At 37.7% G+C, this 18,661-nt stretch overlaps 2 protein-coding genes across 2 annotated transcripts; one reads left to right on the forward strand and one right to left on the reverse strand.

The window, feature by feature from the left end:
* Window positions 1-6,386: 6,386 nt before the first annotated feature.
* LOC133312161 (UDP-glycosyltransferase 83A1-like) lies at window positions 6,387-7,701 on the forward strand. Its single transcript, XM_061513320.1, has 2 exons — window positions 6,387-6,624; window positions 6,735-7,701. Exons 1-2 carry the CDS (start codon window positions 6,387-6,389, stop codon window positions 7,619-7,621), a joined length of 1,125 nt encoding a protein of 374 aa, XP_061369304.1. The 3' UTR covers window positions 7,622-7,701.
* A 3,565-nt stretch (window positions 7,702-11,266) lies between these two features.
* On the reverse strand, window positions 11,267-17,672 carry LOC133312158 (ribosome biogenesis protein WDR12 homolog). The gene is made up of 13 exons (XM_061513316.1): window positions 17,473-17,672; window positions 17,303-17,400; window positions 16,214-16,320; window positions 15,655-15,690; window positions 15,445-15,530; window positions 14,862-14,920; window positions 14,669-14,779; window positions 14,430-14,552; window positions 13,084-13,227; window positions 12,261-12,369; window positions 12,034-12,170; window positions 11,906-11,941; window positions 11,267-11,785 (listed from the first exon to the last, which is right to left on the reverse strand). The coding sequence occupies exons 1-13, from the start codon at window positions 17,639-17,641 to the stop codon at window positions 11,693-11,695; spliced, it is 1,308 nt and encodes a 435-aa protein (XP_061369300.1). The 5' UTR covers window positions 17,642-17,672; the 3' UTR covers window positions 11,267-11,692.
* Between the last annotated feature and the right edge of the window lie 989 nt (window positions 17,673-18,661).

Genomic DNA, 18,661 nt, shown 5'->3' on the forward strand with positions numbered 1-18,661 from the left:
GGGGCATTGGGATATGTCTTTGTGGGGGGTTTAGTAGGCGGAAGTCATGAGGAGATTGGCACTATTTCCGTGGTGAGGGAGTTTGTGGATGTGTTTCCAGATGAAATTCCACAACTTCCGCCTCATAGAGAGATTGAGTTCACGATTGATCTATTGCCTGGTGTGGGGCCTATCTCTCTGGCTCCGTATAGGATGTCACCACCGGAATTAGTCGAGTTAAAGAAACATATTGAAGAGCTTTCGGCTAAGCAGTTTATCCGGCCAAGTGTGTCCCCGTGGGGAGCACCAGTCATATTTGTTAAGAAGAAGGACGGTAGCATGAGATTGTGCACTGATTACCGTCAGTTGAATAAGGTTACAATTAAGAACAAGTATCCTCTCCCTCGCATAGATGATTTGCTTGATCAGTTGAGGGGTGCTTGTGTCTTCTCAAAGATTGATTTGAGGTCGGGTTATCATCAAATCCGAATTAGGCAGGAAGATATTCCGAAGACTGCCTTCTGATATATTCGAAGAGTAAGGAAGAGCATGAAGGTCACTTGAGAACTGTGTTGCAAATTCTCAGAGAGAAACAGTTATATGCAAAGCCTTCTAAATGTGAATTTTGGCTTTCTCAAGTGCAATTTCTAGGTCACGTTATCTCCGCTGAGGGAGTGGCAGTTGATCCTAGCAAGATAGAGGCAGTTGTTGATTGGGAGAGACCCAAGACAGTAACAGAAATAAGAAGTTTTTTGGGTTTGGCTGGTTATTACCGGAGATTCATTAAAGAATTTTCAGCCATGGTGTTGCCATTGACCCGTTTGACCCGGAAGGATACTCCATTTGTTTGGACACAAGAATGTGAAGAATGCTTTCAGAGCCTTAAGGAGAAACTGACGACCGCTCCGGTGTTAGTACTTCCCGACCCGGAAGGTGAATTTGAGCTATACAGCGATGCTTCCAAGAAGGGATTGGGATGTGTACTGATGCAAGATAGGCGAGTGGTAGCTTATGCATCGAGGCAATTGAAACCGCATGAAGAAAATTATCCAACCCATGACCTTGAGCTCGCTGCAATTGTTTTTGGGTTGAAACAGTGGAGGCATTTCTTGTATGGAATGCAATTTGCAATATTCAGCGATCACAAGAGTTTGAAATACTTGTTTGATCAGAAGGAGCTGAATATGAGACAACGACGGTGGACCGAGTTCCTAAAAGACTATGATTTTGAATTGAAATATCACCCTGGCAAGGCTAATGTTGTAGCTGATGCACTGAGCCGTAAATCTGTGAGCATATCAAGCATGATGATTAGAGATTATGATGTGATTGAGAGGTTCAGAGATATTCAATTATCTAAAATCTTCCCATGTAAAATTTGTGGCTTTGAAATCACAAGCATTGAGAATGAACTGATGACCAGAATCAAAGAAGCTCAGCTGCAAAATGAAAGTGCTAAGCGACTAAAAGGTCAGAGTGGTGTATCCTGCAATGAGGAGGGTATACTATTGTATCAGGGTCGTGTTGTTGTACCTAGGCAGTTGGCGGAAGAAGTGATGACAGAGGCTCATAAAGGTCATTTTACAGTTCATCCGGGAGCTACAAAGATGTATCAGGACCTAAAGATGAATTTCTGGTGGCCTGGTATGAAGAAAGATATTGCCGAATTTGTCTCTAAGTGTCTCATTTGTCAGAAGGTAAAGATTGAGCATCAAAAGCCTTCTGGTATGTTACAACCTCTGGATGTTCCTGAATGGAAATGGGAGAGTATCTCCATGGATTTCGTAGTGGGATTGCCGCGAACGCAGGCTAGTTATGATTCTATATGGGTGATTGTGGATAGATTGACAAAATCCGCACACTTTTTGCCAGTTCGGGTAGATTTCTCTGCGGAGAGATTGGCTAGGCTCTATGTGAAGGAGATTGTGAGGCTTCATGGGGTGCCTGAAAGCATTGTTAGTGATCGGGACCCGAAGTTCACTTCTCGCTTCTGGGGAGCATTGCAGGAGGCTCTTGGCACTCAGTTGAGACTGAGCACTGCTTATCACCCACAGACGGATGGTCAGACTGAGAGGACCATTCAGACGTTGGAGGATATGCTGAGGGCTTGCACCCTGGAGCAGGGTACTGCATGGGATCGATATCTCCCACTGGTTGAGTTTTCGTATAATAATAGTTTCCATGCTAGTCTGGGTATGGCTCCCTACGAGGCCTTGTATGGTCGCAGGTGTAGGACACCTACTTGTTGGTCAGAGGTTGGAGACACAGAGCGGTTTGGATTGGATTTTGTTCAGGAGACTACTGAGCAGATTAAAATGATTAGGGATCGTCTGAAAAAGGCTCAGGATCGTCAGAAAAGTTACTATGATCTCAAGCATCGACCTCTAGAGTTTGAGGAGGGAGATCATGTGTTCCTGAAGCTGTCACCGGTTACGGGTGTGGGACGAGCCCTTGGAGTGAGGAAGCTGAGTCCGAGATTTATTGGACCCTACCAGATTCTCCGTAGGGTGGGACCGGTTGCCTACCAGCTTGCCTTACCTCCGCAATTAGCAAATTTACATGATGTGTTTCATGTTTCTCAGCTGAGGAAATATGTAGCTGATCCTTCTCATGTGGTTCAACCTGATAATGTTGAAATCCGGGAGAATTTGAAGACTCCTATTGGACCACTGAAGATACTCGAAAGAGATGAGAAGAAGCTGAGAAATAAATCTATTCCTATGGTGAAAGTCCAGTGGGAAGGAAGGACGCCTGAAGAGTCCACTTGGGAGCGGGAAGATGAGCTTCTCCGGCAATATCCTGAGTTTAAGGACAGGTACGTTCTTGATTTTGCGGACAAAATCGCTAAAAGGTGGGGTGACTATAATAGCCCATATTAATTAATTAGGAAATCAAGTGTAATTAATTAATTAAACATGTTTTACTGGGTGAAATTAAGTATGAGGCTTAATAAAATGAATCTGAGTCACTTTGGAGTTAAAAAGTGTACTCAGTGAAAATTAAGGGGTATAAATGGGTACTGTCAAAAGTACCCAAAATATAAAAATAAAAATAGTAATATTCCTAGAATAATATTCCAGACTTTTGGGTAAAGTTTGGTAATTATTGGAGTTAAATAGATAGACGAACCAATACCCGCTTAGAGCCACTTAACCTATGTTAAGTGACTTAAGTCACCAAATGACCCTCATTTCCCACCCAACCCGTCGAACCAGAAAGGAGAAGAGAAGAGAGGGAGAAGAGAGGGAAGAAGAAAAGGGAAAGAGAGAGAGAGAGCTAATCCCAACGGTTTTGGGTGATTCAAAAGCCTAAATCGCTTAGAATCTCGCCCTCTTTCATAATCCTTGCTTTGTTTTGAGTGGGGAGCATTGTGGAGAGAGATATTACCTCTCAAAAATTCGGCCCTTTGGTGAAAATTGGGATTTTTATGAAATGTAGTTGAATTAGCTATGTTCTAGGAAGAATGGAGCTTAGAGCATGTTATGGAAAATGCTAGGAATGTCATTTAATCGGTGGAAATGAGCCTAGATAGTCATTTGATAATTGTTCATAATATTGGAAAATTCATGCTTGGATTGGTTAGTATTCTAGCATGTTGAACAATTAGTGAGTTGAATGATTGATTGGGTCCTTGTGATGTCTAGGATTGAGACATTTGGACCAACGGTGAGTGATCAACCATTGGAGCAAGCTATGGAGCTTGAATAGCTCATTGGAATTGGTAAGCTCATCCTTGTGTTGTGGTATGAATAGGATAGCTTGGATTGATGATGATGAGTTATCCTTGAATGCAATATGTTAATTGCATTACCCTTGTATAGGTGTATATTTGTAAAAGTTGATTGCTGAAACTGTTGGTGAAGAACAAAGGTTGACTGAAGCATTGAGGTAAGCCTTCGGACCTTGGGTGTAATTCCCTTGACTGTTCTACCAAGCCCCGAAAGGGTGGAGGTTGTGATTGTGTATATAAATGCAATAAAATAGTGTAATGTTTTGTTATACGTATGTGTATGCATTTGGTGTGGCATAGGATGGTGTTTCCCTATGTTGGTATGTGGCATGACGATGCGTAAATCATACTTGGTAGTTAGCTGGCCAGTAGGACTATTTGCATCTGAGTTTCCTTAGGACAGCTTGAGAGCTCGAGGGATTTCTCCTGGAGATGTATTGCACTTTGCATAGATATGTATTTACTGCATTATTATTGTTATTGCTATTACACTGATATGGAACTGTGGGGTGGAGAGATGCTCCAAGGACCCCTGGTTTACTGGATATATTCGTATATCTCACCCCGTGTTGTGGGGACCCCCTTTCAGGTAAGGATGCTGCAGGAGCCTCTGGTGGCAAGTGGCCATACCTAGATCATGCATGAAATATGGCACTTCTTTGAGTTTATGCATGCCTTTTGTAGTTGACATGTATAGGATTTTATTTTGAAAGCCCATGATCATTTGTATATCTTGATTCATTGGATGAACTTAGCCTATGCTCATGCCTTTGGTTACACCTTTTGTTGATGGGAGCCAAGGGAATGATCATAGTGTTTTGTAAGCTAAGTTCTATGATTTGTAAAGGATATGTAATGTAAATGATGCCTACTTGGAATTCAATATATGCATGCTTGTTATGTATTGAGTTGTTGAATTGGTTGGGCTGAAAATCAATTAGGTACCCTCTTCGTTTAAACTGGTAAACGATGAGAAAACAAAGGTCATGCTGCCCAAATTCTAGCTAAATCTCATGAGGAGAGGTTGGATGAGTGCTAGGATTTAGTTTTGGGGCATGGACATTTGGGGTTTGTAATGGGGATGCATTTTCCTCTAGGCTTGGACTTGAGAAATGTGGGAATTGGAATTCCCTGGCAGCGCGCTTAAGCGCCCAGGAGCGCGCCCAAGCGCCCTGCTGCCCCTGCGAGTGCCAATGCATTCTGCCTCCTCGCGCTGGAGCGCCCAAGTGGGGGCTTAAGCGCCAAGGATTGCGCGCTGGAGCGCCCTGGCGTGCGCTTAAGCGCCCCTTGCTGCAGAAAGTTGGGTGGCTTACTGCCCCCTCATGTTTTAGCGCCCAGGGTGGGGCTTAAGCGCCCAGGGTTGCGCGCTTGAGCGCCCTGGTCCGCGCTTAAGCGCCCTTCGCCACTGAAGGAGGAGATGCTTCTGTCTCTGCGCGCTAAAACGTCCCCGTGGGAGCTTGAGCGCCCAGGATAGCGCGCCTGAGCGCCCTGTTGCGCGCTTAAGCGCCCATCCACACTGGAATGCCTGATGCTTACTGCCTCCGTGCGCTTAAGCGCCCAGATGGAGGCTTTAGCGCCCGATAGCGCGCGCTTGAGCGCCCGGTAGCGCGCTGAAGCGCGCTGGGCCTGTGACCAACACTCTCTTGTGTTGCTCCAAATTGTCCTAACTTGGGCTACAGTGCCCCGATTTGAGCACGGTTTGAAGCCACAGGTAGCTAATGAAGAAACCTACAATATAGTAGAAGAAGTAAATTAATGATTTAAAAATGGAATAAGAACATGATGTTAAGCTTAATTGATATGATTCCGCAAGGTAATACGGTTATGATCACGGAATTGGGTATTATAAATTCGGTATGTTTTAAAATGAAAAATTTATCCGGATTTTAATTGAACCCATGTGATTGTAACTGCGCTTAATATCATAATGCGATGTTAACAAACCGGTTCTAGAACGGGGTGTTACACTTTGCGCGATTTTCCTCTCCAGCTCAGCAGGTATACACGCGCTCCTTGCGCGTTACACACCGGTGGTCCCCAACAGCTCCCTCCTCAGACAATCTGAATGGATTGTTGCTCCTTCACCCCGTACGTAAACTTGTGCCCAAAAATTGCTCAGCCTTACTCTCGAAAAGTATCCAGCTCACCACTCAGTAACGGTTTTCCTTTGTCCTTTTTCTAACTCAAGATAGTGGCTAGGTTCTGATTGTTTGCGAAATTTTGCGGTTTGGTGTGTCAATCGGGTAGAAAGGGTGCAAACGATGGAGATGGGTTGCATGAGGGTTAGGGCTCGGTCAGAGAGAAAAGGCGTTAGGGTTTTGCAAGTCTCAGTTTTTCTTTCTTTTTTTTTTACGCTGCTGATTTGTGACAAGGCTGCTTGCTTTTCTTTCAACCTCTTCCTTTTCTTCAATTTGGGCCTCTGACTTGCCTTGTAAAAGAGTGGCCCAATCTGTTTCTTTTGCTCTCTCTTTTTTTTTATTATTTCCTTTCTCTTTCCTTTACTTTTCTTTCTTTCCTTGGGCTGTATCACAAGTGGGCCTGAAGAATGCAAATAAAAACCCATTAGCACTTAAATCAGAATCATTCATCTTAATGCAATTTGAGGTATCTATTAACACAAAGTGTATTCTTTTTTTACATTTTCATATTAAAAACCATACATTGTAAGTATCATTTCATGGACTTATCATTAAGCACCATGCCTTGTATGCTTGAGAAGCTCATAGAAGATATTCATTTGAATAGTGATGATAAAATCACATGCATAGTTGCTGATATGCATATGGCATGGGCATTAGAAGTTGGGAATAAGCTAGGAATCAAAGGAGTTCTCTTCTGCACTGCAGCAGCAACTTTGTTTCCCTTGCAATACAACATCCCCAAGCTTATTCAAGATGGCATCATAGATTCTGATGGTAAGAATAATCACATTTTAATAATGAACCAGTTTTGTTTGGTTCTATTTTCTTTAATGCAAATTAAACTTTATGATAACACAATAGCTTCATTTTGTTTGGAACCGCAGGATTCCCAGTAACAAAAAGGAAATTTCAGATATCACCAAGTATGCCTGCTATGGACACAGGACTCATTTGGTGGTCAAATCTTCATGACTCAAAAACTGAGAAGAAAATATTTGATTATTTGGTGCACTGCACACAAACTTTTAATATGACAGAGTGGTGGCTTTGTAACACCACATATGAACTTGAACCTGGAGCATTGTCCTTTAATCCAAAGCTTTTACCAGTTGGCCCCTTGTTGAGAAGTTATGACAATACATGTGTAACTTCAAGATCATTGGGACAGTTCTGGGAAAAAGATCTCTCCTGCATGAGTTGGCTTGATCAACAACCTCATTGTTCTGTCACCTATGTTGCATTTGGTAGTTTCACTCTTTTTGACCAAAACCAATTCAAAGAACTAGCACTTGGACTAGACCTTACAAATAGACCATTTCTTTGGGTTGTGCGTCAAGATTCCAATAGCACCAATAACATGACATACCCCAATGAATTCATAGGTAGTAAAGGGAAGATAGTTTCATGGGCTCCACAACAAAAGGTGCTAAGACACCCTGCCATAGCTTGTTTTGTTAGCCATTGTGGTTGGAATTCAACCATGGAAGGTTTGTCTAATGGGGTGCCCTTCTTGTGCTGGCCTTATTTTGCTGACCAATTTCATAACAAAAAATACATTTGTGATGAGTTGAAAGTTGGGTTGGGAATGGAATATGATGAAAATGGACATGTGTCAAGGTGGGAGATTAAGAAGAAATTGGACCAATTGTTTAGTGATGAACAAATAAGAGAAAGGTCTCTACAACTGAAGGAGATGGCCATGAACAACGTGACAGAAGGTGGTGGATCTTCAGAGAATATTAATAGATTCGTTAAGTGGCTGAAATCTTGAAAGTATAGGTATTGTCTTTGGTCATAACCATGGGATGTTGTTGTTCTTGAAGATGAAAGTGTTTCTCTTTAATAATGGTTAAGTTAGTCTTGGTTATGGCATTTATGGATTTCTTTGATCTATTATCACATCGTCTATAATGCACTCTGAACTTGAAATTGATAGTGCCCTTTCTATTCTGCTTATCCAGTTGTGAAATTTTGATGTGGATGGCATAATTTTATTAAGGGAAATAGTAGTCTCATATTGTAGGAGACTACTATCTTATGTCATAGACATTTTGTAAATGTGTTGCTATTTTTTTTTCTTTACTTTATTTTAGTGGTGGGTCTCATCATTTTGTAAGAGACTAATATCTTATGTTGTAGGAAACTACTATCTTATGTCATAGACACTTCGTAAATGTGCTGCTATTTTCTTTTCTTTACTTTTTTTTAGTGGTGGGTCCTATCATTTTGTGTCTTAGCATGAAATATGTTCTCTCTTTCAACATCCTTTTATTAATACAAATTTTAGGGGATGAGATTTTTTTTCTTCTTTTGGTAATGAGGGGATGAGAAGTCATCCCAATATAAAGTTGGCTCTTTTCTAATTTTGGGACTCACACCTCAAATCTCAATTGCCATAGTAGGCCACAAACTGAATTTTCAATAGCTGTGTCAGTGATGTGAGATATTATTTTCCTCATTCAAAGCATCGACCACCCTTACTTACCATCATAAAGTTGCCTACGCGGTCCTGCTTTAAAAAGTTAAGGGTACCTGCTTCCCCAAGACAATTATTAATGGCTTTGTTTAAGAAAAAATAAAAAATAACAAAAAATTAGAAGAGAAAAAATGTGTGTAGATCCTTGGAGTAATTTTCTATTTCTTATATTGCTTACCATTTGAAAAATGTTTCTGTTAATTTTTAGGAGACGTTTGGTACAGGAGAAATTTTTATTTATCTGGGAATCTCGATTTTTAAAAATATAATTTTTACATTCAGTTTACGATAATATCTAAAAATTTAAAATTTTAAAAATTTCAGTTTCTCGAGAATCCGGAAAAAAATCCGTGTACCAATTTTTAGAGTGTTGGTATATGATTTTAGGGTTTGTTTTTTCTAAAGTTACTTTAGATAACTTTATCTAATGTTCATCGAAACGACGTCGTTTTGGGGCGAAAATCATGATGTTTTTATAATTTTAATTTATTTCAGGGTTATAATTATTTTTATCATTCTAATTTTTTAATTTTTCAACCCAAAACGACGTCGTTTCGATTAACATTAGACAAAATTATTTAAAGTAACATTAGATACCTTTTTCTCATGATTTTATGATTAGTATCTAAAAAAAAAGGTTTAGTTTTTTCTGCAGTAAATGCAGATAAGTTATCTGCATTGAGTCCAAAATAATATTATTTTGGGACAAAAATTAAAATATTTTTATAATTATAATTTATTTCAAATTATTACATTCTTTATCATTATTCCATGGATAGCATTTGATCACTGAAAATTTTAAGCTAAATTACAACTTATGCCTCGCTAATTTCATCACGCCTTCTCAATCTAGCCTTAGCTTATTTTCGTGAAACTTTTTTAGTTTGGACCAAGCTAAAACTACTAACTTTATCTGTCAGTGCCAATAATGATTAGACAAGTCCTTTGCACGTGATTTGCATTTGTTTTACTTCAATATAACGTTACATTTTCTTAGCATACCCACTTCTGGTTTCTTCATCAAAGTAAGATCAATTGTTGGAGGGAAAAAATCAGATCAATCTAAGCCGTGGGATTTCTTCATTGGAGATAGAAGTGATCTAAAACCTAAATACCGTAGTTGATTTTTGTTGACAATTGTGGGTGTAGGGTGAAATTTGTTACAGAGTGGTTGAAGTATGTATAGCTTAGCGGGTGCATTTTTGATAAATTCTCCTTAATGCCTTGCATGTGGTTATTTCGTATGGGGATGTGGATATGGGTAGGGTCGTGTAGAGATTGGGATTGTGTAATAAAAGTGGGGTACACTTTGGGGTTGGGTTTGGTCCTTCTGCTTGTGGACCTACATGGGGTATCGGCATGTGATCCAGTAGGGAAAGGGTTTGGGTGTGTGGTTTTGAACTGATGCCATTTATTACTAGCAAGATAATAGAAAAGGATTATACGTCAGTGACTGAATCAATGATGCTTTGGCTCATAATGCTATTAATAACGCGTAAATTCATTGCTTTTGACCCAACCTAACTTAAAAAATGAAAGTTGCGTTGAATTGGATTGAAAAACAACCCAAATATCCAATCCATAAGAAGTGGATCAGATAGCGGACAAACAACCCGACTTGTGTTGTGTAATGCGTACTTACAACCAATCGGTTAAATATGAAATCCTACAAGTCTACAACCTGTTTTTTTTATTTTCTTATAATAAGGGTAAAATTAATCTTACAATGCATAAGAGTATATCTTATGTTGTAAAACAAAATCAAGATGGATCCCACTAAAAAATAAAAATCAAGATAAAACCCTCCTTGATTTTATTTCACAACATAAGATACACTCTCTTGTGCAACATAAGTTTAGTTTTACTCTTATAATAAATAAGAGATTGAGAGTATGTTGTTACACTTCATTGATTTTGAAAAACAGCAGCTGGAAAGAAAGGGATAGGATATTGTGACACCCAAATTATGTTACACCCATGTGACACCCAGTCAATCTCACCGTTAGATCGCTTATGTTGATCCAACGGTTATATTTATTTTCATCTTTGTATGGTCATGATTTCCCAAATTTAAAGTGAAAGCATTAAATATGAAAAATCATAACCATACAAAGGTAGAAATAAATATAAAATATTAAATTTGAGAAATCATGACCATACAAAGATGGAAATAAATATAACCGTTGGATCAACATAAGCGATCTAACGGTGAGATTGACTGGGTGTCACATGGGTGTAACATAACTTGGGTGTCACAATATCCTATCCCAGAAAGAAATACTTATAGAAGCCTACAAATTTGTTCGCGAAAGTGAAACTTGATATGCAGATTTTATGGCAGTTCTTTTAATACGTAAAAATTTTATTCACCCATAATCATATTTAGCTGAATTAGGTTATTAATATGACTTGAAAAGGACAAAAAAATTTAACTACAATTTTTTCATAGAAAAGTCCTCTGTAAGTTAAGATTACTTAGCATTAAACTGCAACTGAAGTATTTCATGGACTCCTGACCAATAGCAGAAACAGTATCCGGGTGAAAGCAATCATCCAATAGCATATTTTCAATATTCTTGTAGTAGGTACTCATTTACTTAAAAATAATATAGACCCGATAAGAGAAAAGGAAAAAAAAAAAAAAAAAAACTCATATGGTATTAACCCTAAAAAAAGTGATAGAATAAATATTGTTAGGTGGGTTACTTTTTTTCCACTTTAGCAAGTGATTTAGGGATATACGGAGTATTCAGTACTACGCGATTATTTTTCCAATGTAAGTTGCCATAGCACTAAATGATATTTCCTCTTAAGTCTATGCTTTTATGACGGTGAAGTAATGTTAATTATTCAGCATTACTATTCTGCAAGTATTGTATCGTGTTTTTTTTATCAAACAGCATTTAATCCCATAGAGATGATACATCTTTCGTTGGTAAATTCAATGGTATAATAAATTACGTTTCCATGCTATCAATATCAAATCGGATCAATATCACGAATAACAATATCCGAGCTATTAAGAAGATATTTCCTCCATACTATATTAAAAAAAATTATTTCTGATGCAATCAAAAATTCCCTTTTTTTTCTTTATCCCAGAAATAACCCAAATGAGGAACAAACTCTACCCCACACATAAGTAAAATGTCTGAAAATTTGGCATGCAGAATGAGTTCAAGATATGCAAAATTTTAAGTGTTTACATAAACAAGGCTTTGCTCACAACACATGATAAACACTTGCCAGTTGGGCCTTAGACAAAAAATGGCTCAAAACTTGATTCGTTCCCAATATATAAGAAATATCTACTACTCCTACCCCACCATCTCAAAAATTATAGCCACACTACGATTAACGTTTACCTCACTGTACAGGAATTTCTGAAGAAATGCAAAGTTTTGAGTCGACTCCACCACTAATAACGCTGTCACTTTTCCACCAGTCAGCACACAGTACCTGAGTTAAACAAATGACAATTCTATTAATCCGCAATCTTGGCCCTTCTTGAGAATAAAACAATGATGTTGGAGAAGTACTTTTCTTTTTCTGTTAAAACATGGACAGAAAGTTTTGTACCTTATCACCGTGTGATTCAATGACTGAAATAGGCCACTGCAACATTAATGCAGAAAATTATCGAGTTAAAACCCAAGGATATATAATTGCACCAGAAGTAAACTTGATAAGATAAAGATATATATTACCGCAGTTCTCAGATCCCATAACATAACTTTTCCATCGTAGGATGCAGAAAGTAAATGAAACCAAGAATTATCATGCCATTTGCAAGCAGAAATCCAAGAAGTATGAGATGCAAACTGAAAAACAGGAGCAGAAGTGCCTGCAGACAAGACAACTTGTTTTGTAAGATACTAGCAGGAACGTGATTGTCTGGCGAGAGTAAATGATTTTTTTGCTTTATTTAACAGACCTGGCTTACGAGGATCCCAAATCCTAAGGACAGGATCAGAACCACCAGCAGCTATCAGAGAAGAACCTTCCCCACCAATATCAAGGCAGTTGAGAACCTTCCCGCAGAACTATACATGGAGGACAATGTAGTCTCAAAATTGAAAAACTTTAACTTTAATATTGTGCTGCTTTTCTACTTTTGATACCAAACATAAATCATTTTCAACCAAAATTTTGTCAGGAAAATAATTTCAAACAATAAATGAAGGAAAACATTAAATAGATAACCAGAAAATTTTGCATTATAATGAATCAGATTAATGATCATGAACAGGCTTTCACTTCCTCCAGCACAGTAAGTACTCAATGATAGGATTCAACAAACTTATACTAAATTAAGTATAATCAAAGGCCAAAGCCGAAATTGCTTCATTACAAGACAACAGTGGACTACCTAGTAAAAGCATCATAATCAGTAATCAAGTGAGGAAAAATTGTAGAAGAAATAGCATGCACAAAATATATAGATTAGACAAAACATTATCCAGAGAAATATAAAAAACTTCAAAGACAAAAAAATAAGAGATTAAGAAAACAAGAAGTGCTTTGATCATCATAACAAGAAACAGAAAAGAAAAATGACAAGCATGCCCGAATCCAGTTTTAACCTAGCTGCCTGTTTGCATAAAAATAGTTAAATCAACAGAGTAAAAGGGTAAGATTTCACAAAGCTTGATCTAAAGACAAAAATTTAAGCGTCAAAAATGTACAATTTTAAAAGGGGTGGCGGGTAGAGAGAGAGAGAGAAAGAGAGCAGCTGCATCAGCATTTTGTCAACTTACTATATCTGACAAGTTTTTGCCTGTCTCAACATCCCATTTCCTAATAGAATGATCCCAGGATGCAGAATAGATTGACTCCCGTTGCGGCCAAACCACAGAAGATACACACTGTGTATGGCCCACAAGTGTAGTGAAAGCCTCTCCCTATAATACAACAAAGTATTATTGATGAAAACTTGTTTATGTTGTCAATAAAACTACATAACCATACATCAAAAGGGAAAGAAACACCAACTAAGAGAACAATGGTTACAGAATCTACAAGGTCTAACCATTTTACAAGTCTACAATAAAATTAAAAGAAAACTTTTAACATGTCTAAGAATTAGATCATAAAATTTCCTTCTAAACTAGTTTGAAAAATATTTTCATTCCTGGCCTCCAGCCTCTGGTGCCAGTATAAATAGGAACCTTGAGATTTCACATTCAACCAGTAGAAAATTAAAAAACATATTAAAGAAGGAAGTTTAAACTTTTATAATTATATCAAATAATCTTTCATGCATAAAGATATTGCCTGAAAGATGGTTATTCCTGCCATATGTTTCTGCTAATGGTCATTCCAGCGAAATCTCTTCCTTGGTCATAAAATCTTTCAACTAGCTCTTCAGGCTAATGATCACTTTAACCGTCTTGGTGATTTGTCGTTTCCAGCATCCCCGAGTTCCCTTTCTAACCATGTTTTGTGGAGCTCAAATTATATTATTTGGTTATTTCTCTTTTTTAAAAGGGTTTATTTGTAACAAGCTTAAAGCTTTAGTAAACTTTAGCTTGAGGAGGAGTATTAGAATATCTTGAATATCCAGAAGATATTGTATAAAATTATATCTTTATATAGTTTAGATTATCGTAGTTAATCTCTTAGGACTAGTTTCCCTATTTCATTACATTTCATGATTTGTTTCCTTGTTTTAGGAAAATATGATCAGGCTAGCAGATCCAAAGCTATGGAACTTGGGTGTAGGTATTTTGTCGAAATCAAATGGCGTTATTTTCCTGTTTTCTATTTTATTATCAAAAGAAAACGTAAAATTTCCGTAGATCATGGATATATTTGAATAAATGTGCCCTGAACCTTGAATCCACATATTTTTTTTGTTTTATGCCTTGTAATTCTTCCTCAGCTAGGCATGGAATTTCCCTAGTTAGTATAAATAGGGTTTATTGTTTTGTCTTTAGTATTGCTTTGTATCACCTCATAACACATAATGTCCCTTCATCTTTTCTCCTCCATCTACACCTAAAACCCTCTCATTTCAACACTTACCATTGCTTCAAGGTTTGCCCTCAAATTCCAATTTCAACAATACAAGAAAAACATTAAGGTGCAAGGAACTTGTACAAACCTCTAATTGAGACTCCTCAACATGACCTTCAACTTTTCTCTTCTTGGACACAAGGTCATCTTCCGCATTAAAGTCATTGGTTTTCCATAGATTTATGGTGCAATCCCAAGAACCCGAACAAACCTAAGTATACGAGAAAACACAAGACTGTTGTAACAGGCCACTATTACACCATAAATAAACGGTGAAGAGAAAGTGAGTGCAGAAATTTTTTTTAAAAAAAAGAAGGAAATAGGAACCATTTCTCCAGCTGTCTGCACAGCAACACACTGTACAGAAAGCTTATGACCACGCAAGATTTTGAAAGCCCTAACCCTCGTAGGATGGTTGATAGCCTCATCTGTATTGAGCTTCCACACAAAAGGGAAAAAATAACATAGTAAGCATAAGTTCGGCATAAGGACTTGTAGCTCAGAAGCTTCTTTTAGATACCTTCCATAGCCTCAATGTCCGGTCTTTCGAAGCAGTAGCTAATGTAACAGTTTCTACACCTGATTACAGTACAAATCTTGTTAACTTGGATAAATTCAAGTACAGTACTATGCATCTATGTTATGGAACAATAGGACAAACGAATTACAGAAAGAAACGTGAACAAATGTTTGCAACAAGATTTCCCTGCTAAAAACATGAAATACGCATCAATAACATCTGATGTACATAAAAGCATAGTCAATGGAGAATACTGCACATATCTATCTTGTGTTATTAAGGAAATAAAGTTTTTAAGGAAATTGAAAAATTGAAACACTAACTGATGTCATATAAAGCATAATCATCTGCATATTAGAAATGAATGGGAAGAGAAGAAAAAAGTAAATAGTTAACTTAATGGAATGACGTTGAACTTGATAGCGAAGGAAAATCAGTCATAAGCTTGTTCATACCGTTAGATACAAACCTTATGATTTAATCAACATAAACAGGTTAAGAATCTACCGAAATTTGACAGCCGGCAATAAAAAATAAACGGAAACAAAGTTGCCAGCATTTAGGAGAAAATCCTTGTCTTTACCTTCTGGATTTATGATACTAACAGAAGTAACAGCATCGCTATGCCCCTCCAATATATGGGTACATAATCCAGCACCTTTCCATACCCTGAAATATAATTTATTCATATCATGGTGGAAGCTCAGTAGATGGAGAAAATAATAAAATGATAATATCAAGTAATCATAAAATATGCCGATAATTCTAGAACAAAAATGCGCAAGACTGTTACCTCCCTAAACCATCATAACATCCTGTCAAAAAAAACCTGCAGAAAAAGTTAAACTGTCAACTTTGAATTCTTACTGAAGGACATCCAAGTCAAAAGTCAATTAACTTACTAAAACAACCAAAACTCTTATATTTTATCCAGCGAAAATAACAATATGTCAATAGTTAAATAAACAAAAAGGCTATACAAGAACACCCATTCATCCAGTTGCCAAAAATTTGTAAGAGCCTATTCATGAGCAGGGTTAGGCTGTATCCACTGATTATTGCCATCAACCATATTGCAAATAAATAAACATCATATATTGAACACCTAATAATGATGATGTCAAAATTCTACACCAATCACTCATGCCATCATCATCAAATATGATCAACAAATTACGGGAAGCCAATAAAAACCAACCACACTTAAATTCAACCTTTCAAGCTCAGTAAAGTCTTTCACAAACAATGGTTAAGTAAAAGGAGTTTCTCATACAGATATTGCCACATGCCAACATTAATGAACTTAAAGAGTTAATAGAAAATTCAATTTGGACCACTCATTATAAGCTTACCGAGAAGAAGAACCATCAACAGCACTGACCCAGTCATCATGTAGGGAAGGGTCTTCCTCCTTTCGTGGGGCCACAACCCTTGTGTACTCAATTTCCAATATCCTTTCCTATAATTGATCATTCACAACTCGTTAGCTATGAGCCTACACTACAACAGCAGAGAAAAAGATAACAAAGGTTTGTTTCCCATGTTAACAGATGAAGATCAAAGGAATGGACAAGTTATTGTCTCATGTACCCAATTTCAATCCCTGAAATTTGAACAACCTCCATGTCAGTGGCATAAGGTTGTAGATTATTCAGATTCCCAAGATTGAAACCTCACATTATGTTTAATTTGAGATTAACATAAGTGCAGAATGTTCATGGGTATTAGCTTCTCATGTTTTGTAACAAAAAAATATTGAAATACTGAATAAACCTGTAGGAACCAATTATCTTAAAGAGCCAACTTTGCATTTGTTCCAAGTTCAACTGAGTCACAGAGGTCACTACAGTGCACATGTCACCAACTATTGTCACAGCCATACAGACACAATCCGAACTACCCAATTTTGGAGACAAGTATACTTCAGTAACAACCACCCCATAATTCACAGCATCACATTCGACACTATCAACATAACAAGCATGGAAGGCACTTACACCATCAAAGAACAGTCTTAATGAAAAATAAAAATGATTCATTCGAATCCAGTGGACAAATCAAGCAGTCCTAGTCCTACTTATCCAAGCATTTAGTTCCCAAGTTAAAGTGGTCGTTAGCCAATCAATTATGAGAAATAATCTCTCTTTTTTATTTATTTTTTTCAAAATCTCCTTTCAGGAAACTGTCCAAAACAAAAAAAGATTATTTCATTTTTCCCAATATAAGCTAATCCAAACACATCCCATGAATCTTGATTTGGAATCTAAAATCCTGCCAACCAAACAAAAAGAAAAAAGAAATAAAATCGGGTTTCCTTAGAACATACACATAATCAATTTGCAGTGCTTTCACTTCCATGATACAGATACAATCCATACAACACAATTGAAAGGCTCAACTGTTAATGAGAAAAAGGTTTGTAATTGTTTGAATATAATTACCGCTGAGACTCCTTTGGCCAGAAGGAACTGCTCAAGCGACATGCGAACGAACTCGCCATCAATCAAAAAATCAAACGGTTCCGGTTCATGATCAGCATCTACAACAACAAACAGAAACTTAAATCGACCTAATTTCATCAATTATTTAAAATTAAAAATTTGGAAATTACCATTGCCTTGGAGAAGAGCGTTGACGACGGAAGAGAGGCCGAATCTGGTGAGATCGGCGGGGATGGCGATGGCGATGTTTGGAACTTTTAAGGGTTCATTCAACTTCGTCACGAACCGTACTTGGATGCTCCTCGCGCTCCCTTCACCACCCTCTTCGCCCATATCCATCTTCTACTTCTTCTCCAAGTTCCAGGGACACAGAAACAACTGAGCAAGAGACTAGGGTTTAACGTGTTCCTATCTTGCTAGGGTTTTAGATTCCTTCTATTGGGGTCTGCTGACACGACGTCGTTTTCATGCAACTTTATTTAGATATATATTTATTTGATGACACATTGGATTATTTCTATAGGATTTAATATTTTTTACTTACTTTTATGTAAGCAAAGAAAAAAAAAACCATGTACCTAGAGCTACAAGTCCAATATTTTTCTTGGAGGGGATATATATCATCGTCGCTAACAGAGGTAGAGACCAAGTTAAACAGCGTGGTTCCAAGTATGAGTCTGAATCCGTAAAAATGGAGGGTGTGTGTAATAGTAAGGGCTTGTGAATATGGCAGAGTAACAGCACATAAAATGGATTCCCTTGTCTGGTGATGGAGGAGTATTTATAAGGGAAGAAGATGCCCAGCTCGCATGGTTGAGCGAGCCGAGTCAACTCTCCTTGGAGAGTGCCATGGGCGCCTGTTATTGCTGCAGTAACAGCAATGTAGTCTCTGCTATGCTTGTGGCAGTCACCGCTGTTGTAACTGTGAAGGGAAAGCTCCTATTTATGGGGTCTAAAGAGGCTACCTGGGGAGGTAGTATCCCAAGGTATGACATTTTAGTGTCTTACGTCAGGGACACTGTCCTATGAAGACAAAAATGAGAGAGGGTTGGTAACCCTTGGTCAACAAAGCTGACGTGAATGAAAGAAGAGAATTTGAGTCGGCCAACCGGTTGGAGGTCCTCCAGAACAAAATCTTTTATAGTAGAAGCTTAAATATTTTTCTCCATTTCTACAAGAGGCCAGTGGCAGCTCACTAAATTTGAAATAAATCACCGCGGGTTATTTTTTAAATATGAACCGGTACAATCCAATGGTGCTATTGTTTTTGCTGTAAAAAATTAGTATTGACTTATATAAAAATAAAAAAAAATAGACAAATGTTAATGAAATTTTATACCACTAAATTACTTATACCAT

Source organism: Gastrolobium bilobum, unplaced genomic scaffold (assembly GCF_033153095.1).
Source record: "Gastrolobium bilobum isolate Gb01-03AN ecotype WA unplaced genomic scaffold, APGP_CSIRO_Gbil_v1 utg7613, whole genome shotgun sequence".
Lineage (NCBI taxonomy): Eukaryota > Viridiplantae > Streptophyta > Magnoliopsida > Fabales > Fabaceae > Gastrolobium > Gastrolobium bilobum.